Genomic DNA, 24,770 nt, shown 5'->3' on the forward strand with positions numbered 1-24,770 from the left:
CTGCCTGTATCACTGAAGTTGTGTGAAGCTTAGCTAATTGGAAGGTTTATACAGGTTTTCAGAGCCTAGGCTTCAAGGTGCTATATTTAAGCGCTTTATCTCTGGTGCCTAAATTTATGTCACATACCAAAAAAACCACAGAACTGACTTTGCTTTTCCAAACTTTGACCTAGGAGACAGGTTTAAACTGAGAAATCATGGAGGAGTAACCACTTCAAAATGCATTTTGCCAGCAAATTGTCATTAATGTTTTCATTTACTTACGTGTTACATAATGGTCAAACTCCTATGCTGTTAAACCCTCTTTTCTCCTCCCTATAATGAAAAGTTCAGCTTTTAATGGAGCCTTTTTCTCTGTCCTGTAAACAGACCTCATGACTTTCAGCTCCCTGCTGTTACTTATTCACATATGAAACCACAAGACCTGTGCTTCATTAATTAAATTTGCCATTAAAAATTAAATAATGTGAATAAGTACATGTAAGTGTTATCTCCATGGGCTTCATAAGTCTCACCGTTTCTCCAATTACTACCCAAGCAATTTTCATATTTCATACTGTCTGATTTCTCAAAGGGACTGGATTTGAGAGATCAAAATGAGAGAAACTGGGAAAGAGAAAGCAAGGTAGTAAAATTAAACATTTTTCAGGCAATAGGAAGTAGCCCCGTCAGATACTATTAGCCTGCAGCACTCTGCAGTGAAACAGCAGCAGGAGAGGAAAACAGGAACAAATACGTTGTACGTGAGACCCAGCATGAGGTTGGCATTTAACCCACCTAAAGAAAGGAAAAATAGCCAACATTAATTTGCTGGTTGCACTGTCGATTGAAGTGGTTGCGGCACAACCTTGCCTAGTTTATTAGAGTTCAACTGCCCAATACTATGGTCAGCTTCATCTTCAACAACATCAACGACAAGCATGGACAAAAATAGCTGGGAAAGAAACCAGTATGAAAGAGGTCTGGATCCTAAAGCTGATAAAAGCAGGCAAGTGAGAACCTGAACGGAGAGGCAAGAATCTCAGTGAGGGAAAGGAGGAGAGACCTGGCCTCAAAGAAACCACAAGGCACATGGCACGATGCAAAGATCAAGGAGGGGCACAGAAGACCTTCAACCCGACGATGAAAGTTGTTGAGTTTTAAAAATGAAAAGGAAACATCTTTGCATGGGATCCAACTGAGCCTCTTGCCTTTGGATCAGACCTCTCTGCCGTCTTATACCCCCTCAAAAAGACTAGAAACCAATGAAGCAGTGTTTCCAATGCTATGAATCAGTATCTTTAAATGCTTCCCCAAGTAAGAAAAAACAGACTTTCACCATTTAAACCTGAGTTCGTTCAACAAGCAGACTTGTTAAACAGGTTTTCCTTGGCCTCCAGGGAAAGTCGAATTCACTTTTGTCCTAAACACTAAATGAGCAACAAATGGGCTAAATGGGCAACAGACAGGGCTTTCAGCATGGGCACAGTCACAGTAGGTTCTGTGATTTGGGGCTTCTACTCACGGAGAAAAATTTTCCAAGTATCCTCATCAATACGACTTCAGATGCAAGATCTGCTTAATTTTCAGTATTTTACCTACCATACAATGGCAGGGGATAATGTTCCAATGGCCTACAAAAATCTAGGCCTTTATAATAAGGTTGCAAATGAGGAACCAAGCCAGGAACCACCTATGCACTTCCCACGACTTCAGCAGAGCAGCCCACACACAAGGGCTATTCAGCAGGATTAAGGTGTGGTATTTGCACTTGAAACAAAGCCTGAGCTGCCTGTACTCTTAGTGAAGTCCTTTAGCTTCATAAAATGATATTCAGTTGCACAGTAGAAGAGCGAACGTTCAACACGAAATTACAAGACACCAACACTGCTTTTAATTTACTCTCACAATATTTGATGCTTGAGATAAAATGGCAGCTCACAAAGAAAAAGTTGAACATGAGACCTCAACTATTATTAAATAAAGCTCCTGGCAGTCTTAGTTGCAGAAATAAGTTTAAAAACATGACCAAAGGACACCATAAGGGCTCAAATAACAAGAGACTCAGAAAGAATGAATGAACTACCTAAAATGTTTCACTTCTCTCAATAAAGCTGAGCCTTAGGGGAGCCAACTTCAGAACATCAGAGCTTTGTCATATGGGGAGAGAGCTCTCCAGAGAGGACAAACAAACTAAACAAAGAAATGTTAGTTTGAAAGATTTCCCCCTGCTATTAAATGATGGTTCGTAGCAAATAATAAAAACATCGACAAGTTATAAAAATACATAACTAGAGCCTAAAGACCAACAGAACCACTTTCCTTTACCCTGCTGCTTTTCTACAACAGATTTGCTGTCATACCCTTGCTCCCCACTCTTCCCCAAACACCCTTGCATTAAAAATCCCCCTTCCAAAGGGAATCAGTTTTAAAACTCAGAGCTAAATTTGGAGTAATTTCAATTCAGCATTCCTCCTTGGCTGCAAACATGGAGAGAAACTCCAACACTCACTACTACACCTCGCTACACTGCCCAGGCCCTTTCCACAACATATAGCAAAGAAAGTAAGAAAACAATATAGCAGAAGATGGAGTTCTCAGGGTTATTTCAGGAGGGAAAGTAATTGAAGCATAAAGAGAAAACCCTGCCAGCTCATTCTCACATTGACATTAAACCACATTCCTTACAACTTCAGTGAAACATGCCCTACTTGCGGTAACACGTAAAACAGAAAACCGAGCAACGCAAGCATGAGGACCTAGACATTAATCAGATTTTAGGCAAAATTCTTTGTGAATATCAAGCAGCAGAAGCAAAAACCTCACACTGGGACACAGATTTCTCCATCGAGTTCAGTCTGGGTCAATAGATCATGAGGTGTTTGGATTTAAAAAAAAAAAAAAAAACAACAAACCCCAACAACCATCACCACAGCTATCTTGAGATTATTTTGACACCTCAGAGTATAGAAGCTTGTCAGTGGTCACGGTGTTTAAAGATACAAAGAGGATTAACAGCTGTTGAAATGCTGCCAGCCTAGATGAATGCTAGTGATACCTCTGATGAAACGGAGCAGGGCAGTGGAGGCCTTGACAAATGCTGCAGACGACAGCCAGGGGATTAAATGGTACAATCTGCCTCGCACCTGACAGACGCGTTGCTTCGATCCCCTCTCCTGACGTCCGCGCTCGCCAGCTTCCAGCAAACCTCCTGCCGCAAACCCCACTCGAGCCGAAAGGAGCACAAGAGGCAGTGCCACGTGGTGGGGGAATACGTGGTGCGCCCCACGAGTAGGAAACACCGCAGATTTGGGAGAGAAAGGGGAAAGGAAAGCAGAGGTTACTTCTCACGTATCAAATGTCAACTAGGAGACGTACAAATTCCTGCTTCCAGCTGCTTCTGAAGCCAGAAATAAGACCTCACACCATCCTAATAAAGCAGCACAACTGTCGCCTGCCCGCACACGCCTGGGGACAGGGAACACGGACATGCTCTGGACACAGCTGCTGCCACGAGGAACAGTGGGACGCTGCGGAAAAACGCCGGTCAGTGCAGGCTTCAGGAACCACCTTTGCTCACAGCGCTGCCTAAGGGAAGCAAAGGTACACTCGGGCACCACACACCTCACTGGGTCACTGGTTCACAGGCGCTATAAATCAGGTTGTTCATTCTCATTGCCCAGAAGTCTCATGCAAATGGCTCCTAACAGATTTGAAAAATTACCCCATCTACCTGAACCCCTCCCGCAGGTACAGAGGCAGATGAGCTGAACCAATCTATTCACTGGACGACCCTTTGGATCTGTTAAAATCAACATACACAATCAATCACTGCTATAAACTTCAGTCCAAAACAGGGAGTTTGGGAATTTCAGGACACACTGCAAGAAGCAATCTCTTCACCTCCTGAGCTCGACAGGAACTCCTCTTGAGTTCCTGCTCAGCCTGTTTGTTGGTATCAGCTAGCATTTAGCTAAAAGAGATCATTCACATTTTCTCCATCCTATCAAGCACAAGGGCACATACACATAGAAACCGATTAACACAGAAGAGAAATATGCATATAAAGCATATCACGAGAGCCTAGAAGCCAAGGGTTAAAACTGCTTTTATGCGAATTCATATGTTTTTTTCTCAAAAGGTAGTAGAGGAAAGATGCAAGCAACTACAAACAGCTTGCTGATACGGAAAAAGACTTTTTTCAGCCAAACCCAACTTCTAAACACAGCTCTGTTGTTTGCTTTTCATGTGTGGGTTCATCCACTCCTCCCGCTGAGACTAATAATGAAATGAGAGCATTGAATTTGTGTCATTCTATTCTTTCCTTTGGCAATAAACTGTGAGATCATAAATTTTGGATTAAGATTCAGAGATGACAGAAAAAGAGCAGTGTCCACAGTAACAACACAGGAAAGTTAAACTAGTCATGGGCAGAAGTATATTCTTGTTTGAACAGATCTACTCACGACTGCAATATTACGCTGAGTTGAAAGCAAAATATTAATTCTGTAGCATATCTAGACAGCTTCTCAAAGATAAAATCCCACAAAATACCCACCTCCACAAAACTTGAGGGAGGCAGAGCTGGGGAGAAGGGCCACAGCTGGGTTTATCCTGTGGATAACAAGCTAGGCACAAAAAGCTTAAGCTACAGCCCCTAAAGCACACAGTGAATCAAACAAAGCTACATACCCCAGCACTTCCCAGAACCAGGTCTCACACCGAGATGCTCCATCTGGGTGAAAATGGGTTTACAGACCCAGATCTAGATCACACGCCAGATTCAGACTGTCTCTACGAAGGTACCCTGGGAAGAGTCCAATTAAAACAGGTACCCCACAGAAAGATGGTATTTGGAACTTCTCCGAAGAGCTGCAAGTGCCTCACTGGAAACATGCAGAAAAGCCCCATGTTATCTTCAACTTAGAAAGACAGCCAGCAACAAAGAAATTATTACTACAGAGGTGATTAAAAGGGGAAGAAGGAGGAAAAAATAACAAACCAGAAAGAATTAAACACTGCGTTTATATGAGGTTGCTTTAAAGCACACCCTTCTGAAAGACTGCAAATAAAGCATCAGTAATTCTTCAAACACAAACTCTGCAAAGTAAAAGCACCTTCAAAGAGAAAGGCCATAAAATGCCAGCAGACAACCCAGGCTTTCTGACAAGGGCAGTGATAGCAACGTGAAAGGCCCAGATTAACGGTAAAACTGTTGTAAGGAGAGTATCGCTCCGCTCTCCTCCTAGGTGGAAGTTTAATATAGGAGCAAGAAGTCTTAGGTGAAGAATTCACAGTAAATGCCCGAATCAATTATACCTGACAAGTGCAGGTAAACAGGCTTCCCAGGCATTGATTAAACATCAAGGGTTTTCAGCATCTGCTTCAGAGAAGTCCTGCACCTGGCTGACCTGCACAGATAACGTAGTGTCCATGACTTTAAGGGCATGGCAATGCCTGCTAATCCCTGCACCGGGGCTGAGCAGCTGCACAGCTAGTCCCGTAGTGATACCTGGGTCCTATCAGCCGATCCATCACACAACCAGGACAAACTCCTAGATCACAGAACGCTGTCTCTAACAACTGGGCATTGTCCAAGAGAGAGTAAGAGGTGTGCAGAGAATCAGTGCTAAGCAGAGAAGAGAGAAAGAAGGGAATTGCCAGAATATCTAGAGTGCCAAGGTACGCAGCTGAAAGTTTCACTAGGAGGCTGACCAGCACTTCGGAGGGAGGAAAAAAAGGAAAAAACAAAACAAAACAAAAAAAAAACCCAGAAAATTGGCAGTCATCAAGTACTTGTCATACATGTAAAAAGATACTAAGTACATTCCCCTGTTAGGCCCATCACAGGAGCTTATTTCAGGAACGGAGGAACATTATAGCTAAGGTTTGATGCCATCATGTCAAAGCTGATATTTGACAAAGCCTCCAAGAGAACTCCCACCACCTCGGACAGGCACGCTGCAGCTAAAACTCCCAGCTTTCTCTGCTGAGAATATCTCTAAGCCCCATTTATAAACTGCAGCAGCTGGCCCAGTTAATAGTTCCCGTCCCAATTTTAAAAATCTAAACTATATTAATGACCCCGTCCTTTTCCACAACAGGTAGCTAAGAAATGCAATTCACTGGATTCCCAGAGGAAGCCAGAATAGGAGGGACCCAAAGCAGAAGGATGTGCAAGAGGACTGGAGAACACTGAAGAAAATGCACCACATCCATGTACTTGCACGGGTAAAGGGAACTGTAAGGAAGAGAGTCACCACAAGAAACAAACAAACAAAAAAACCACCAAAACCCAGAAGCATACCAAAGCCTGCAAGTTCCACCCCCTCCCAGGGTTTTTCCTCTACCCCCAACTGCAAATTATTCTCCATGTGCAGCTTCCAGTAAATCAAGCTTTGCTAAATAACCCCGACATGTGCGGGGCTGAGAACCAGCCAACAAGCAATGATGAGATGTCCCTGGAATGATTAAGGAAAATGCAGACATCTCTCAGGTTACAAGGAAGCCTGTTGTACTCTCCCCTTAGTGCATATGCAATGCTGCAAGCACTGTTCCGAAAACCTCTGATATTCAAAGGCTCATTTGGTTGACAAGGAGCCTGTGGATTCGTGGACAGATTGTCACACAAACTGTCAGGTTTTTAGAGAGACTATCAGACCTCTCTTTGCCTACGTTATGGAGCACATCAAAGACACAGAAGATGAACCAGACGCAGACTGCACAGATCTGACAGAATGGTGGGTGTACATATTCAGAATACTGTACTGCTGGGGGGGGGGGGGGGGGGGGGGGGGCTTAATGTGAATAATCAGGGGCTGAAAGTTCCAGAAATGTGACAGGTTTTGGCAGCGATTCTCATCTTTGCATTTATTTATCGAAGGGAGAAAAACTGCCATACTAGAGGCAAACTTGGGAGAGGAAGAAAAATTATATCAGCAGCAATTTATTTTGCCACCGTACTTTTTCTTTATTATTATTACTCCCAGAGCATTTTCTGAAGATATTTTTATTTTCAGTCAGGGTTCTCTCACTATGCTTGCAGCTTCTCTTCTCATTTTATCCTGTAGGAGAGGCTGGTTTAATGATTACAGCCAAAAAGACAGCTAGGACTTTACAGGTCACTGTACACGGTTAATGACACAGACAAATCCATACTTTCAGAAGTGTGTGCTGGCTCGCGGCTCTGTCTGGAGACGCTCAGGAGCTCATTATTCAAAGCTTCAAGCTCAAGTTATGGGTAATCAGCACATCTGAAGAAATATACCATACCCGGACAACCAAAAAGTGAAGCAACAAAAGCTATTATAGAAAATACTAACCTTAAGCATTAGGGTCTCACTTTTTAAATGAGGACAATGTTCACTTATCTTCCAGTGAGCTAGAAACCTCAGTTAATGAATACCTGGAAAAAGTTCCCAGGTCCACAGCTGAAAAGCAGTTTTAGAAGGATAACTTGATGTCATTCCCCTTTACTAGTAATACTTGGACAAACATTATAAAGTAACGGTATATTTATTTTACAGCTGGCAAAAAAGTTGTTCAGCTATTTCTACCAAGAAGTACTGATTATTACTTAAAAAGGAAAGTAAAATATAAAATGAAACACTGATAACAAGAAAAAGAAAATGGATTAACACAGATTCCTTTGGCCTGCCTTTACAATACCACTGTCACATAACCTCCAGTTCTCCCTGCAAGGCATCAGTTATTCCAGAAAAAGAACATTAGTATCTTTTTATATTTATTTTGCTATTCAAAATGGATTGAAATTCTCCACACAGTAAACAGAAAATAAATACAATGTTTATCCTAAGATAAAAAAGCCGAGGAGGACAAAGGAGAAGGGATGGTAAAAGGGATAAGAAAGAAATCAGAAAATATTTGTAAGCAATTTCCTTTCCATCATTTGACAGTCTCATTCTCTCTGCTTTTAGTGATCTTCTCTTTCACACGGCTTTTAACGGAGTGGTTTTGCCTCCTCTGAAGAGGACAAGGCATTGAAGAGACATCTCTGTAGCTGGCAAAGAGCTTGTGAAGTCTCCAAAGAGAAGCCCAGAAGGACCACAGACCATCAATCAGGTGGAGAGGGTCATTTTCACAGCAGGGCTATTGAGATGTAAATATTAACATGAAAATCAAACACCCACAGAGAGCAGAGGCAGGCACACAAATGCTTCATTCCCATACTCCGGCAGAGACCACTCCTTCACAGTCAATGACTGTCACCAACCCTGGTGCATGATGTCACCCACAGCCTTCAATAGCTTTTGGTCACCACCAGCTTAGTATCATACTTTCATTACAGAATCCAGGCAGAGGAAAGGGAACAAGGCATTTCTAACTTTTGGCCCATTACAGAATAATGGGAATAATTACTTATTAACATTAAACCAGAAAAATCTCATAAAGCCTTGCTGCCAAGGCATCTCAGGAACATAAATGGAAGAATGTCACATGTATGGTGTACCATACACCCGTAGATGCAAGCTAAATCTACTCTCAGAATTTAATCTCTAAAAGCAGTCTCTAACAGTAAGGAATACTACACGCAAACAACAACAGACCTTGACGTTGGGACTAAATGAGAAAGAAAGAAAAGTAGGCTTAAAGCTCCAGAAGAAATATTTTGGTATAAGCATTGTAATTATCAGGTTTGTTGCTGCAGCTGATAAACTTTGTAACAAGAAAAGGCTTGGGAAACAGTGTTATAAGTGGATTTTTTCAGGCTCATGAAAACAGTATCAGTTTTTCACCTACATCTACTGGACAAGACCAAACAAAAAATCCTAGCCCTTCAACTGGGGACAGCTTGGGCTCAGAAATCAAGACAACAAGAACACAAAGAAGGGACGGAACTATACTTTTGATGGGGAACAACAGGAGGGGAGGAGGGAAAAAAAAAAAAAAAGCACACACCACAAACACTGCAGTCCTGGAGCCAAATCCTCTCTCCACAGAACAAGTGAACACACAACAAAGTTATAACCCAGCACTGTCCTATTTTCAGCTGGCAAGGCCAAACTCTGTGTTCCTCACTATGATGCCCTTTGCCCATCATAGAAATCAAAAGCTAGGACACAAATTTTTTGTTGTTGTTGTTGTTCTTCCTGCAACAAACCCTTGCCTCTAACTGGAGGAAGAGTTATCTTGGTGCCACACGAATGAGTGATTAGCTATCAGGAAGAAACGGCTTTTTTGCTGCTGCTAACGGAAGCTGTATCTCAACAAATGACCTAAAGGTGAAAGGTCTCATATACTACACTTAATTCCCTAAACAGCCAAAGGAAATTTTGTGGTATACATAACTATTATGAAAAATGAAGTTAAAAAATTCACATACATGCCCGGGCAGGCACACAATACAGTATTTTTTACACGCCCATGAATCGTCTTCTCTGTTTCAAGAACCACAGTCCAGCCAGTTCAAGGCTTGCTGCATGTCAGGGCAAATTAGATGATTTCTGTGTACCATCCAATACATCATAAGACATCTCTAGGGGGGAAAAAAAAAAAAAAAAAAAAAACATCCAGGCACTCCTCAATTGACCCAGGCATGCAGGCTTACAGCAACCTTGCAGCTTGAAATTATGTAAGCAAAAATTTGGCTTCTGTTCAGAAGAATGGGAAGGGAGAAGGAAGGAGAAGGAATTAAGCCTTTTTTCTTATGAAAAGACCTGAAATGCAATAATTGGGAAGGAAAAGAAAAGCTAGCTCTTCTTGTAAAATAACCTAGTTATTACAAGTCTTCTCAAATCAGAGGCTTAAGAGTTTTATCTCAGCTCACACATTTCCTTCTCCCATCTCTCGCTCCTCTGTGGCCCCTTGGAGATTGGTACAGTCGTTCCGCATTTTCTGGCTCTGTGGCCGTTCCTTGCTGTTGCTGCCCTCTGCTCAGGGCAGCATCTTCTATCTGACGGCTACTCCACTGGTGAATACCTACCAGGGCAAAACTCTCCTCTCCACATTTGTCAGAGTTTGACTCCCAGACAGTTCTAGTGCATACAAGATGTACATTTACCATTTTATTAAAAACAAAACAAAAATTTAGTCATTATTTCATATTTATTTACAATGGGGCTGGACTACAAATGAGTGAGCCAGGTAGTCCTCATTAGAGTCAAGGTGTTTAATGGTAAACTGTGATTGGGATCATTCTTGGTGCAGCAGAATATATAGCCAAACCACCAGCTAACCCCAAAACCAAGCAAACAAAAAAACCCACCACTCATCATCCTGGGATCAGGAGATTCTCCAACAGACGAAGCAAATCCCATTTGCAGTGGCTCAAGACCCCACAGCGAGCCTGATGGTGCACATATATTTAAGAACATGAAAACATGTTATTTACAAGCTACTTCTGAGTCACTCTGGTCTCTTGGGAAAGTGCATTATATGTTCAAGAAATTGGAGTAGCTCTTTTATTTATGTTTCTTTAAAATGACTGGCATATGGGGAAAAACCTTCAGAGAAGTGGCCCTAGGCTGTCATGAAACATGTATTTAACACACCCACAGTAAACTACAAAACACACTCACTTCAGAAGGTACAGCCGCTGTAAATATGGAGTACTCCCTTTTTAAAGGCTGATCTCCAGACAACTTAATACAGCACAAATTTGAGATGTTCTGTGGAGTCTGCCCAATTTACAGAGTAATTATTAGCCATATTTTCCATTAACATGATGGCAGCATATTCTGTAAGGGCAGAGCCATAATTTTAAGGACCTTTTCAAAATGAGCCCAAGCCTCGGCTTTATTTTTAAGTCACAATGGTGATGCCTTTTTTCCTGCCACATGTGGAAGGACTGCTGCGGGCCAAAGCAGAAACCTCAGATTCCCCAGGCTCTTATGCAAGTGGATTCCACACACAGAGGGAAGTTTTGCTTACCTGAAACAATTTCTAAGACTAAGTCTAAATCTGGAATATCCCAAGAGAAGTACAAACTTCAATCACCCAAATCCCAGCAGACACACAGACTCCAGCCTAAGGTCTGGAACATATTTAATCAATTCACTGTTCTAACTCTCTACAGTTTTATAAAATAGCCAATACTGCAATAATAACAGGGCCAAAAATTAATTGTACACTGGTTGGTGAATTGCACAGAAATAACAGGCAGCACTGGTATTTATTGCAGTAAGATAATGTAGTTGGTGCTAAGGCACAGCTACACCATAGTAAAAATAGGTGAGAGACAGACTCCGCGTGTGTGTGTGTATACGCCTGTGTATGTATGTATGTTCATGCAAGTGCTGCTTTCCATTAGAAAAGCACTGGTTTTACTGGTAGCAGTGCTACCTGTATATACACACATTTATAAATACCATTCTGCTTATACACAAGCATACAAACAGCACAAAGAGGGAGGAAACAGAAATTTAAACTGTTCGGCAATAAGAAAATTAAGAGAAAATTGGGTTGAATTAAAAATGGCGAGGAAGGGTATCAGAAATATTAGATAATGGGGAAAGCTCTCAGAAGTAAGACAAAAGCACCCCTTGTTTTGCTCTTTTTGGACTAGACTTGACAAATACTCCAGTGTTGAGTTCTAACAAAGAGACAAGATCACATTCTAGGTCTTTTTGTTCTGCCTTTAACAAGTCTTCATAGTGATACACTGATGAGACCAGATACCAGATTGTTATCTAAATTCAGCTGCTAAATTCAGTGTTAAGACACTAAGTTCAAACCACACATTGCCACATTTATTTCACAAGTCGAGCCTGAGGATGGATTCCTCCAAGATGAAGCAGCCCATAAGCATCATTCTCTCCCTCCGCAAAGGTACTCTAAATGCCAGGGAAACAAAATCACCGTAAGGCTCTGACAGTTCACCCTTCAGCACAGACTGCAAACGCATCTCTACACTTATTGTCCAGACTGAAGACGAAGCAAACGCTCAGTTGCTGTTTGCATAGAGGCTGCCTGTAATTCGATGTAATGTACTGTACATCAGTCAACACATATTGAAGAGAGAACATACACACTGCAGAGAAGGCAGAGAGGCAGTGCTGACATCTAACACATTTTATTTACCCTATTGTAGATGTTCTTTGAGTTCATCAAATTACCAATCAATTTATCTGATCTCTAAGAGCTGGTGTACTGAGGTATATTAACTACTAAACTTTACAAGCTTTCAGCAAAATACCCATTAAATGGATGAATTGAGCACAGGGTACTGGAAGTCAGTTTGCAAGCTGGCCAATGGCAACAACGAAGCAACCTCTCCCTGCAGACAGGGAGACAACGGAGAAGCTTTAGGAAGCCACAGCCTCCTCTAGATGCTGTTCAGCCCTAACGGATACCGGCAGAAAGAAGAAATTAGGGATGCCGTACTCCTTCCTCCTTCCCCAGCATGACATTTAATCTCTGTGAATAACTGAAAAGAGGAAGAGGATGGGAGGTCAGGACCGATTCAGATGACAATTTCAGAAATTTAACGCACACACAGGACAAAATCTTCAGTTCTCTAAATATCAAAGGCTGTGCCCTGAGAGACTGCTAGAGCCACCGCTGCCTGAAAGACTATGTCCACACAGCCTTCAATAGACAGCCCGAGCAACTGCTAAGTGATCTGGATGATTAGGATGGATCTTATCAGCGTATTTCAGAAAACTATACTGGGGATTATTCTTCTTGTGTTCAGAAGATTAAACCCACAGTTTGATGAACGGGGTGCTTCATTATATTGTTCCACTGGCCTGAAAGGCAAACTGCATTTTAGGATCACAGCTGTTGTAGGTTCACATAAAGCACTGCTGGGTTTGTGGGAGGAAGGGTTTGCAACAGGGGCACAGGATGAGAAGAGAACTGAACAAATTAGGTAAGAAAAAAAAAATTTGGAATTGTAAAGAGTTTTCTAAGGCTCAATTACAAAGGCAGGGACAAGAAATACTTCTGAAAGGGAAACACACTTTTTGAGACCAGAACTTGGTTTCACACTAGCTGTTCTTCCTCAAAGTACCCCACAGCACTGGCTAGAGCAGTAAGCTAGTGGCTGGCAATACAGTGACTGGAGGCAAACAAAGCAGCCCTTACACACACAGCAATACCTCACATGCAGCCCTAAGACATTACAGGCCATTTTATTGAGAAAGTAAATGGTGCTGGTGACACCTGCCAAGACATATCAACTATTTAGAAAAGGGCACTGAATCTTTAACTCCCAGTGAGAGGGCAGAGGGTTCGTTTGAAGAGAACACCTCAACACGGCTTGCTTTTTCAAAGGTAGGCGAGTGCTCTGTAGGTCTCGTGGATACAGACGCAGCCTGAGATCCCAACTCAGGGAACTGATTCCTCGGCCCCTGCAACAGAAATCCCCTGCCACCTTTGCCAGGTGACATCAGTTTGTTCAGCCCCGCAGAATCTGCTGAAAGTTGATGATGAAGACGCAACATGAACTTATTATTCTGGAAGGCTTTTTTTTCCAGGCTGCTGTCACTTTCTCTGCAGAGATTTTTATTGAGATGAGTTACTGGCCAAAAACCATAGAAATGACAGTGGACTCACATGTAGGGGTGACCTTGGTGCCCCAGAATTGGGAGACTGCTCCAAGAAGAAGGATCAAGGCCAAAAAGAATAACAAACAAAAATAAGTTCGCCTCCTGTTCTTTACACATCCTAAATGCTTTACAAACATGAATTAAATGGTAAATGCAAGGGCAAAAGGAGATTAATTTAAACAAACCAAACAAGGTGAATGCCACACACAAAATTACAAGATTTGTGAAGCTAAGCAGAGAAAAAGGTGCAGTTTACCTTATTAATAAAAAAAAAAGTATTTGTTTAATGCATTCCTTTCCGACTTGCATAAATACTCTACAGCTTATGAATACCTCTTGTGCTACTTACTGTTTTGAAAAACTAGAAGCAGAAAAGCATTGCATATTAATGTACACACTGCTCACAGTAGTTCACAGCCACCTAATAAAAGACAATGTGGGAGCTGGAGCTTAGGAAAATCCAAACAAAGAAGAGACATCATCTGTAGCAAGGAGTTTCACTCCACCTGCTGAGATTACCTTCAGCCCTTCTCTGCCATTTTACACTACTCCAAAGAGCTGCCCATATTTTGCTATACTGTAGCACTGCCCTTAACCTTTGTCAGGTTAAACCCAGCAAGAGGCCAAATAGCAAAAGGAGTCAAACAAATATTTACTTGGGAGAAAGTATGCAACTAATATGCTAAGTGAAATCTCCCGGCATCCGAAGGGTTCCAGGAGAGACTGCATTTCTTTCTTATCATACTTTTTAAAGGATGTTTCTACCATTTAGAAGAAACAAGACAATGCATACACAGAATCCTTAATAAAAATCCCAGTTCTGAGCAGTATATATGTTAACTATTTATACCAAGCTCCCTCCATCTCCCTCCCTCCCTCCCGGCTTCTCAGTAACATATGAATGCATGAAAGAACATCAGCTTAAGCTTCTCAAATTGAGTGTTTCTAAGGTTTTCCTTATAGATTATTAGGTCCAACTCTCATTCTTTCTACCCAGAGAAACACTACAGTACAAAATCTCCTTCAAAACAGTTAGGACAAGATCCACTTTTTGTGAAACAATTCCAAATTACATGAATGAGATGTAAAATTACTCTAAAAAGTAAGAGTTTGAAGTTTAACAGCTTATAACAAATTACCCAGGTCTCATTACTGGATTACTTATTGGAGATTAGACAGTCACATTGGAAACACAGGTGTAGAATGGCATGTCTGTATCACCAACTCCAAAATCCTGCAATTACACACAGTCATATAAGAAACAGTCAGTTCAAAGGATCTATTCCCTGTAATTTTTCTGATTACCAAAATACTTCAGGCACTCCAAAACAAAAAACATACAAGCAACCCAAGAGACTGAAACACAAAACTACAATGAGTTAAAGTGAGGAAGACCAAGGGCATCACCACTGTCCTCATCCTCTGCAAGGAATCTGTTCAATAAAATTTGATTTAAAAAAAAAAAAGCCTAAAAAGCAGGCACGGCACTGCAGGCAGAACAAAACCTACCACCCCTTCACACACTCACAACCCCTGACAAACTGATAATGAAGAGCGCAGTGGGAAGAATACCTCCCAACAACAAATCACAGCATTGGTTTAATCCCAGTACAGCTACTTCATGCATTCAAACCTGCACTCAAAATAGCTGAATGCTGCTAGTAGCAGTAGTGCGCGGCATTGGCTCAACACAAGTCAGAAGTGTAAATCAAGTGTTAGGCACTACAAAGTAACAGAGAACCAAACAGTGATTCTGATATAGCTACCATATATGTTCATGGTCCACCCATATCTTGAGCACAGTATGCACAGTTCTAGTTCACACCTCGCAGAGAAGATTAAATAGATGTGGAAGAGTTTCAAAGACGACCAGCCCGGATGATCAAAGCATTTGAGGCAAGTATCCCATATACTTGCCTTGATCTTACGCTCATCCCTGGACATCCACTTTCAGTCACAGTCAGGACCAGCTTACTGAACTAGATGGACCTTTAGTGTGACACAGCACCACTGCACTCACCGTCTTACTTCTTCCAGTGTTTTAGTAGATGATGTAGGGAAAACCCCAAATGCTGAAACACTGAAATTATTTTTCCATACATGCCCTTTCCTGTGAAAATTTTAATAAGACTGTCTAGAGAAACTGAGTTTCTCAAGATCTATTTGAAATAAGGTACACCCATAGTTCATCTCATGCAAAACTAAAGGCAAAGCCTTTTTAGCATTTTTATAGCTTTACTGTTTCACAACACTTTGCCCTCCCATTATAAGCTATTCCATCATATAGATGGAATAACTGAGATAGATGGACTAAGTAATTGTTTCAAACTCCCAAAAGAGAAACGGCTATTAGAAAATGAGCAGTTTTTTGCTTCCAATTCTGTGCTCTGTCCAGTAGATTACAGTACTCTTTCAGAGATTACAAAATAAAAGGATAACGTATTCACACAATCTGCTGCATTCAACAGAACTACTGAGTTCAATTCTGGTCAATACATCTCAAAGACACAGCCGCAAGGGGGAAAGGGCCCAAAGACAAACACGTAGAATGAGAAACCTGGAAAAAAATCATTCACACAAGCAGAGGCTGAAAAGGTAAGGACTGCTCAGCTTAATGGGAAGGTAAAAGAGGGAACAGATAATGAATAATGAAGAGAATTCCTTTTATTTCTTTCACATAAAGGATATTAAATGAAAAAAAAAGTATTTGAAACTGGTAATAGAGAATTATAAAGTACATAAGTTAACCTGTGGCACACACTGCCACATGATATGGAGGCAAAGAGCTAAACAAGGCTTCAGGAAAAATGTCTGAGGCACGTAGAAGAACAATGGCAGTAATCCAAGTTCCATTACGGTGAATAAAAATACTGAATGAAAATAAACTCTTTTCAAGCAGGGCATGTGTCAGCCTCCGACTGACAACACTTAGGAAAACTTTTCTCAAACTTTTCTCCAAAAGTTTTTTTTGTGGTTTTGTTTTGGTGAGGTTTTTTTGCATCTTGCTTCAAAGTCTTTGAAAACTGACCACCATCAGAAGAAACAGGACAGTCTCTGTGTACTACATTGTAAGGAGTACATAACACAACTATTCTTAGCATCCTACCAGGAAGGTACTTAGTTCAACATCAACAGTTCAAAACATCCTTCAAAAACAAATATCTAAGTCTCCCACTGCTGAATTCTGTGATCATGCAGAGGTGGGACAAAGCTGATCTGAGGTTATAGATAGGCACAGCAGGGGAAAAGAGGGGGGAATTCCTGACAGCCTGATCCTTAGAAGCAGAAATTTCAGCTTTCTAACTCCACACTGAGCCATCACATTCATTCACTCCCAGCCCAAGACCTCTGAGCTACCAGTGACCACGCTCCAAGTGACCATCCCCTCTGAAAACAGTGGAGAAAGCAAACTTCTATTTCAGAGCTCCTCTCCACCTCATCCCCTTAACAATAGCTTTATTCTAATATAGACACACACATACATACACAGATATATAAAAGTATATCTAAGCCTAAGTTGTAAGGTTTTAGCACAGTGGAAGGAGAAATAAATAAATAAACAAACATCAAGGTCTGTGTGTATTCAACAAATAAAAGCAGAATAATATAAAAGCAACAGCTAATAAAAAAGATTGTTCTGTGCTTTGTTTTCCATCTTTCCAACCATTATAGGAATAAAATTATCCACAGAGAAGATCAAAAACCTTTTTCAAAACTAATACAATTAAGCTTTATTACACTGTTTCAAGTACATTTCTCTCCTCTCCCTCCTAGCTCCCCCCCCACCTCCCACTCCAATCCAGACTAAGGGTTAGAGGCATTCTTCTATTTTATTATCGGCAAAATGCTAGTGTTTAAGGGTCAGAAACTATCTAGTGTTTCAAGAGAGGAAAGAACACCTGTCCTTCTTATTTATTTGCTTTTGTACACGTAAAAACTAGAAGATAGTTTCTATACAGCTCTGCAGTTTGCATAGGACTATGGGCAAGCCACCTTACTCCCCTGAGTAGATCCTGCACTAAAATATCCATCACCTTGTTTAAAAAGTTTCCCTGTAGTAAAGGACATGGACCTGAAAAGGGAAACCCAAAATACAACCAAAGACTTCAAAAAGAGGACACTGCAGCCTGGACACAAACTTCTCCCCACTCCACTGTCAATAAAGGACAGACACACTTACAAATTTTCCCTGCAGTTTCCACTTCATGAAACCAGATCCAGAGAAAAGAATATAATAGAAGCACACAGCATGAGACCAAGAAATTGCAAAAATTCCCTTTGCATATGAACATATGGACAACTGTGATAATTAGAACGATAGCTGCTAGATTGTTTGCAATTTCACTGAACAATCCCCATTATCTAGAAATAGAATTTAAAAATCTGAATGCAACACTGAGTGGTAGTTTTAATAGTTTATTTTTTAATGAACTGTATAGATTAAAGCGTTGCAAAATTGTATCATGTGAAATTGCTCATGGGCATGTTTTACCATTAATGGCTTAAAAAAAAAAAAAAATGCTGCACGGACAATCATGCAGTAGCAGGGAACAAGAAAAGGAATAGATGTGCCGATAGTTTTCTACCATTTCTGTAATCTGCAATTTTCCCATGTTCCATATTCACCATCAAGCTACATGTTGGTAGTAAAGCTGATTGATTTCTCTGTCTCTTTACAACCCACCTTTTTCATTGTTTGTATTTCTTTTTAGTCACATAACACAACTACAAGTCAGATGTATGCAACTCCCTATCAGGAGGTCTAATTGCTTCAAATTGGAGAAGATTATTCTCCACATTTATTAAAAAATAAAGACTACTTATAACATTATTTCATTTTGCCAGGAAGTGAAAAACACATTAGTTCATAAGGAACAGCATGGCTGCTCCTGTTTTTATGGCATCAATTTTTAAAAACTCATCATGGTAAACAATTAAACAGAGAAGCAAATCCCACGTTTAGGGGAGAGATTCAAATCCCTAAATGGATTTTCAAAGGTCATTTCAGGCTTAAAAGATGCTTGACAGTGTCTCTTTAAATCAAGTTCATTTCAAAGGCTTATCCAGCAAGAAGCAGGCAGTGCACTGCAGCACCACCCTTTGAACTGCTGAGCTCCCTAGAGAAAAATTAATAATACAACTTCAATTCATATTTATAGCAAGATCTGTGGTTTGCTTTGTGTTTTTTAATTTAGGAAAGGATTTTTAACAAAAGGAATTAAAAAAAAAGCACTTGTTTTTTTGAACTTAGCTTTCACCTAAACCCCATGGCAAAAAAGAAAATAAAGTTTGAATTACTTTATTAAAAAATCATCCAGTTAAAAACCTCTTATCTTTCAAATGCGAGTTGTTCAAAAGATTTTGTTTGTACAGCTTTTTCATCACTTAACTATGTAAGGGGTGAGGGGCAGACAGATACTGGGAGCTGAAAGTTCCAGGTTTCAGCACCATGCTTCTTGTTTCTCTGCTCTTTGGATCCACACAGATCTGCATCCAATCCCATTAGTATTCAGAGGCCACAAATAAAAGGCAACTTAGCCTTACCTTCTTCTCAATGCGAGCCAACTGCTCTTTATAGAAGGCCTCTTGCTGCTTCAGCTCTGCCTCCCTGCCTTGCAGCTCCACAGCCTGGGAAGAAGAACAAAAGAGCATCAGTAGAAGAAGAAATTAAAAACAAAAAGTGTGAGTGCATGGAAAGCACATGGGATGCAGACTGGAAGGAACTAAAAAAAAAAATCATTGCTCAGGACTGGTATATAGGATCCCTCTCGGTGGAACTACAAACCTTCAGTACTGCAGTTCATTTTGGATTGTCTCCACAAGTTTGAAACGCTCTTATTAGTATCATACTCAAATTCATAACCTTGATTTTATTTCTCCTTATTAAATGAAAACATATAATCACTGAAAGGTGACACCTTCCTACTGCCTTTTTCAGAACTCCACCTTATCCAAGTCTTTGTTTTTCATGAATCACGATGTTTATTACTCCACTTCAACGTTCTTCACCTTACGTTAAAAATAAACCTCAAATCCTCCACTTTATAAACACGCACCCCTTGGAGTGTCAGAAAACTTCTGTAGATTTAACAGGTCCCTACAACCATGAGGAAGATCTGAAATACAAGTCTATGTTATAACATTTTTATAGCAACACATATTTTCACACATTCTTATTTGCTTTTACACACATCCATAGGACGGCCTTAATAATTAAGTACTGTCTCCACACACTCTCTGTGCATACACCACCAGCACCCCCAGAGTTCCTCTGGCTGGGTGCTGCAGATTTGGAGGGGAGATGTGTATCAGAGAATTTCTCCTCCACCTTCCAAAGTATAAGTGTGACACTTCCCAAACAGCAAACGTGGTATACAAACACATGCTTAAGCATAACCTGGTCATCAGCTAAACAATGATCAATTGTGTGGTTACGGCAACAGCTTTTGCCTTTTAGGTCTTTACAACTAGCAGCACTTCACTGCATTCCCACCCCTAAACTGAACCAGCATTAAGAAAACATGGCATTGATGGACCCTGCACCAAACTTTTTAAGCTTAAAAATAAAAAGCAACAATAGCAAGAAGAATGGCACTTGTTTTTCTTCCTCTATGCCACCCCAAAATCTCTGGGGCCACATAAGTTATCACCAGGCAAGAAGACCTTTCAAAACTAGAATTATTAGTCCATTTAACATGAACACAAACCCTGCTAATCTATAGCATCCCAGCAGCATTGCTCTTAACTTTTAATGATGACGGTACAATCACAGAAAATGCTGGTCAATATGATTAAGCAGCTGGGACAGAAACATCCTCATGGGCTCAGACCTGTCATTTTATGGCCAACAGCCATCGTTAATGAGAAAAATTACATCTGAAAGCCAGTTGCTGTGCATTTCCTTCATTCTACTCCCCTGCTGATGGAAATACAGTGGTATAATAGGGCTTAGAAGAGATTTTAAGTTAGGCAGTGAGGGACAGTTGCTAAGCAAGCAAGAAGAGAAGTGATACATGAAATAGGGGGTTTGCAGGGGTGTGGTGGTGGCGTCTGTTTGTTTGTTTGTAAAGGAAAAAGAAATATTTTGGTTCCCATGTTTGTCATCCAGCCAACAGGGCCAGGGTAAGGCACAAGCACTATAGTCTCACATCTAAATCCCCTTGCTCTCAAAGACACTTCATTAAAGGCAAAATCGCTGGCTTTGGTTTAACCAGAGCTGCTCTGTATCTTCCAGCCCGCAAACCATCTGAAACAGGATGGGAAGGGGATGAGAATCAGCTGCCCCATGCATGTAGCATGACCAAAGAGATCTCACAGCAACAATAGGGGCACTGATGGGCACTTTGTAAGTGCCAAAATTATTACCATTTCTATGATAAGAGAATGAAAGCTATCCTTCTGAACCAATACCCATCTTTTATACAGAAAAGAATATGCAATTTCAACTGAAATGAAACAGATGTAAGAAGGCAGGGTGGTCTGGTGCATGACCAAAGGAACCTGATTCTCCTGCTGATTTTCTGCATAACACCCATAAAATCAGATTACTAAAGAAGTGATTTGTACTTCCTTAAGGAGAAAATAAATAAGGAAAAGAAAGAAGAGTAACATAGTACTGACCCCTCTGCACAATTCAGATGGAAGGTGTTTTTGATATGAAGTGTATTTCAAGAAAAAGGGGAGGGGGGAAGTCAAAAGATCAACTCTTAAAAATGCAAGAAAGTTTCTGCTTAACCTAAATAAATTAATTATGTGGCAGTGCTACTCCCCTGGGGTAGCAGACTATTTTGGGAGCACAAAACCAATACATGTAACAACTGGCGGACAAGAGGCTTTATTCTGTTTCTGGCAAGACGTGGATATGACATCTCTGGAAGGGAACACAAACCAAATACCTAATCTCTCAAGCGGCCTGCTGAGATGCAGACACATTAGAAGTGTGCTGATCTGCATGATGGTGACTCATGGACTCCCAAGCAGACCTGACTGGAGCTGGGGTGCCCACAGTGAACAATGCCTCCACACCAATGCACCCTGCAGCAGACAGACATTCTGTTAGTGACTTCTCTAGGGTCTTGCAAAATTGACATCAAAGAATCAAAACCAGATCTCCCAATTGCAGACTACAACCTCAGTTGTAGTCTTCCCCCTAAGTAATTTCTCCCATACTATCTCCCATTATCGCCCACTTATTGCCCATAAGGTGTATGATGAATCAGAGGTTGCGCAGAAAATTTTTACTCACAACTCAAACATATTTTCAATGCTTTGCTTGTTTTCAAGAGCTGCTGATGTTTCAGTGTATTGAAGCATACTGAGAAACATTCTATTTGTCACAGATCTGCTTGAAAGTTGCTTTCTGTTTCCCTCTATCCCCAGCTGTTATTACTAGAAACTTTAGTACACTTTATGATGATGTTTGAAGTATGAATGGTACAGTCAGAACATGTGTCATTTGAAATATTCACTGTTCCAAACTGGGTTAGGCAACAAGGGACATTTTGTATGAATACAGGATATTTATTAAGAGTTCTTCTAGTCCTACTGCTTATTCCCCACCTGAAGCCAGAAGCCTGTGATGTCCCAGACAGAACTTGCTGCTATGGAGATGATTACAATTTCACAGGGGATTGAGATTGCAGGTGCCAAAGAAAGCATCAGATACACTTTTCACATAAAGGCCTTTAGAACTAAAGAAGGAAAGAGAAGGGAAGACATGCATGATAACACACCAGTTTGAAAATCATATATCAGAAAGTTGCATTTCACATCCACGCTGCAGAAGCTACATCTGAGCTTGAACATATCATGCAAGAGATGACCAAAGCCCAGAGATGACATCTAAGAAACTGTAGTGCAGAACACAGCAGAGAGTGTGATGCCCAAGAAGTATGAAGACAGACATAAAACAGAGGGAGGGGAGGAAGAGTGTAGCTAGTCACAGAACACACGAATGCACCCAAAACTTAGTAAAGTAGCATGGGACAGCACGTATTTGCAAAAGAGAATGTATGCAATAGGCAATTGCTCTCTGCACAAAAACTAGGTATAAGATATATTCAGGAAATGCTAAAGAATTCCCTGTGATGTGTCAGAAGTTACAAGCATTGCATTCTTACAAAAGGACAGTGAAGGTATACTATTACCATGCTACTACAGCTTCCATGGGCATGGATCCATGGACTGGTTGGGGGCTCTTTCAAATTCTTCCTACGTTTTATCTTTACACTTTTTCCACAGCCCAAAGTTTTTCAGGTTATCTCAGTGCTGCTTTGAATGGTGAAAGAGCTAAGGCAGAGTCATGTGCGATTCCCTGCCTCCTCCTCTCCCTTTATCAAGTAACCTGTTTAGAAACAAACTGAAAGCACATTTCTAAAGCTATGTATTACATATTGGCTGAACTAAAGAATTCAAGCACTGGCCTGCTAGCTGACAGGCAGGCCAAAGGAAATATTTTACAAGCCTCTTAATTGAGGTAATGAAATATTACTGGTTCATTCTCTATGAACAAAGCCAGACACTCTTAGCTTCGCCCTGAACTGACATCAACACGTGACACATCAGACTGTGATCTCCTAGAACTGGGCTTAACTCTAGATAAATCCATTCACAGATCAGCTTTGGCTTTGCCCCCCACAAAATATCACCAGATTTTTATTATTTTTAATCACAGTCCCTTCTCATCACCTTGTTAAACATGAAAACGAGGAAGGAAATCTGCTTGAAAAAAAGGGAGTTTTGGCAGGGTCAGGTTACAGTAGGGAATGTGGCACCCAGGAATAAAGTGCAGCAATAGCACAGCCCACAGCTGACAGCTACCATCAGGCTGTCTCTCTGCAATACTGTTGGGATTCTGGGATTTGGGGAGAGGGCATGGAGAAGACTCTATTGGAGGGGAAAGAAAAAAAAAAACAACATGCCCCTCTCTGCAAAGGGCAAGTCAAGCTAAAAAGAAAGGTCCATACCTCAATCTATAAAGAACTTCCTCAAAGGCAAGTCACAGCACTTGGCAAGATTATTGCAAAAATATTTATCTTCTTGGCAAAACACATTCACCAGTCAGATGAACTAGTGAGATGACGCCTAGAGAGTCAGTCAGAGGCAATCCAGAGAAAGAAGCTACAAGGATAAAGGAAAGGTCCTTAAGTCTCTACTAAATACGTTGTTTCTACATCATCCTGTCTTTGCTGAGAGGAGTTATCAGCTTCCCCCAGAGGTATCCAGTAACATCTCTGCAGCAGCACAGCAGAGGTGTCTGGGCTGGGTACCTCAGCTTGCCACACTTCACAACTGCAAATTCTTATACCTCATGCTTTCCCATGTCTCTTCCAGTCCTGGTAGCAGTCCAGGTGGCAGGGGAGAAAAACAAATGCTATTAAAGGCTCCAAGACTAGAAGAAGGAATTGACAGCAATGCACTGAAGAACAGAACTAGCTCCAAAATTAGCTAGCTGGCATGTTCTTCACCAAGTCTAAAGGGAATACGGCAGAGCTGAAAGGGCAACACTGAAACAGCGAGAAGCAGCTTGCACGCATCATGCCTGAGACTGAACAGCAGAACTTTACACGGAGGCTTGTACTGGACAGCTAAGCATGGGGGAACCTTGACTCAACCTCCCCTTCCATCAGCAGAAATATCACTACTACTGTGGAGCTGCCTGTAGTCACTATTCCAGACATGTGAGGCCTACAAAATCACTTGCTTTTTGTCCTTTATCTCATTCTGTTGAAGGCAGGTGACTGCGTTTTGTTTTGTTCAAGGACCCAGATGCAGACTCGTGGCCTTAAAAAGCAGTACTGGTGTAACCTTCATTTCCTCCTGTTTCTGCTACTCTCTTAGCCAACAACACACATCACCAGATCAAGTTGGTTTCAGCAGCTGTAAGCTACACAAAAGGAACCAGTGAAAATCTTTATGGAGGAAATAATATGCAATTTTCTAGCTGAACACCTTTTAAAATGTAATGACAGAAAATAAAATCCTGCATCTGTGCTCAGCAATAACAATCTGTACGCGTGCAGTAACAACATGACACTTGGAATAAGCAAGATCCAGACAAAAAAAGAGAGCTTACCCAGGCGTCCAAATCCGCAGGCTTGGAATAAAGAGAGCACAAGAGAGAAAGGAAGGGAAAGAGAAGAAAAAGAGAAATCAGTGATTTATGGAGGCTGCCTGCTGCTGCACAATATAGCTCTTAGGATGACAAGTTTAGAAAAGTTCCTCAAAAATGACAAGCATCTTAAGCAGTGCAGTGCTGTCCTCTGTTGGGAACTGTGCTATTAA

The 24,770-nt window shown here is 41.1% G+C and overlaps 1 protein-coding gene across 3 annotated transcripts in view; it reads right to left on the minus strand.

Annotated features, from left to right (window-relative positions):
* The window catches only part of CHCHD6 (coiled-coil-helix-coiled-coil-helix domain containing 6), a 115,852-nt gene that overhangs the window by 55,149 nt on the left and 35,933 nt on the right, over nucleotides 1-24,770 (minus strand). The window contains exons 5-7 of one of the 3 annotated variants that reach the window (XM_069812165.1): nucleotides 24,562-24,582; nucleotides 19,032-19,115; nucleotides 7,494-8,088 (exon numbers count right to left, since the gene is read on the minus strand). In XM_069812165.1, the coding sequence (XP_069668266.1) occupies nucleotides 7,885-8,088; nucleotides 19,032-19,115; nucleotides 24,562-24,582 (309 nt within the window). In that variant the 3' untranslated portion in view covers nucleotides 7,494-7,884. Of the gene's footprint in view, nucleotides 1-7,493; nucleotides 8,089-19,031; nucleotides 19,116-24,561; nucleotides 24,583-24,770 lie in introns of those variants that run through there. The other 2 variants (XM_069812163.1, XM_069812164.1) reach the window with 2 other exon arrangements.

This window comes from Haliaeetus albicilla, chromosome 24 (genome assembly GCF_947461875.1).
Source record: "Haliaeetus albicilla chromosome 24, bHalAlb1.1, whole genome shotgun sequence".
Lineage (NCBI taxonomy): Eukaryota > Metazoa > Chordata > Aves > Accipitriformes > Accipitridae > Haliaeetus > Haliaeetus albicilla.